The sequence below is a fragment of the Otolemur garnettii genome, unplaced genomic scaffold (genome assembly GCF_000181295.1).
Source record: "Otolemur garnettii isolate 467f Iridium unplaced genomic scaffold, OtoGar3 scaffold00105, whole genome shotgun sequence".
Classification (NCBI taxonomy): Eukaryota; Metazoa; Chordata; class Mammalia; order Primates; family Galagidae; genus Otolemur; species Otolemur garnettii.
This window is the reverse complement of record NW_003852500.1, coordinates 2,290,933-2,292,022: the sequence shown is the minus strand read 5'-3', so window position 1 is coordinate 2,292,022 and position 1,090 is coordinate 2,290,933. Positions and strand designations below refer to the sequence as shown.

Sequence of the window (1,090 nt, the reverse complement as noted above, 5' to 3'; positions counted from 1 at the left end):
TTTTTTTTGAGACAGAGTTTTACTATGTCGCCCTCGGTAGAGTGCTGTGGCATCGCAGCTCATAGCAACCTCAAACTCTTGGGCTTAAATGATTCTCTGGCCTCAGCCTCCCACGTAGTTGGGACTACAGGCCCCTGTCACAACGCCTGGCTAGTTTTTTGTTGCAGTTGTCCTTGTTTAGCAGGCCTGGGCTGAATTTGAACCCACCAGCCTCAGTGCACGTGGCCGGCACTATAACCACTGTGATACAGGCACCGAGCCCCAACCCCTGATCTTTTAACCATCGCCATAGTTTTGCCTATAGACTGGCTTCTTTTGCTCAGCAACATGCATTTAAGGTTCCTCCACAGCCTTGTGTACCTTGAGAACTCATTTCTTTCCATCCCTGAGTAGCATTTCGTGGTATGAATGGACCATAATGCTCATATCCCTGTTTGTGTTATAAATGTTGAAAAGTAGAGAGAATAGTACCTTGTATGCGGAATGTGGGAATGCCACAATTCCCAGCACACGAAATGGCCAAGTTCCATCCTTGCCACACACCCCATTACATACACCATGTTTGGCCCTCAGCCCCTGCCTCGTCCCTTTTTAGGCTCACAGCCTTTGTCCTGAAGTCCTTTGCTCAGGCTCGCAGCTTCATCTTCGTTGACCCTCGAGAGCTGGAGGCTGCCAAGGACTGGATCATCCGGCATCAGCGGGAAGATGGTTCCTTCCCAGCTGTGGGCAGGATCCTGAATAAGGACATCCAGGTGAGTGGCCACTCGGGCCTCCTTCTGGGATCCTAGTCCTTCTCTGCCTGTTCCCGTCCGTGGAGCTGCCTGGGTGTAGTGGGGGCATTGAGGCTGTCCCCCTGAGCTTGGGGTGAGGGCTGTTGGGTTTCTTTGCAGGGTGGGATCCACGGCACAGTCCCATTGACAGCCTACGTGGTGGCTGCTCTCCTGGAGACTGGCACAGCCTTGGAGGTGAGTGCGGATGGGACCCCAGGGAGATTCAGGGCCAGGGGCTACAAGAGAGACAGTAGATGGTCACTCACACTTACAGCAGGGTTGATTTCTTCCTTGTTCTCCTTCCACTCATTAGTGAGGCT

General features: G+C 52.8%; 1 protein-coding gene across 1 annotated transcript in view; it reads left to right on the top strand.

The window, feature by feature from the left end:
- CPAMD8 (C3 and PZP like, alpha-2-macroglobulin domain containing 8) overlaps positions 1-1,090 on the top strand; it is an 85,475-nt gene that overhangs the window by 74,297 nt on the left and 10,088 nt on the right. The window contains exons 27-28 of the mRNA XM_012809386.1: positions 596-752; positions 891-965. Coding sequence (XP_012664840.1) covers positions 596-752; positions 891-965 — 232 coding nt within the window. The remainder of the gene's footprint in view (positions 1-595; positions 753-890; positions 966-1,090) is intronic.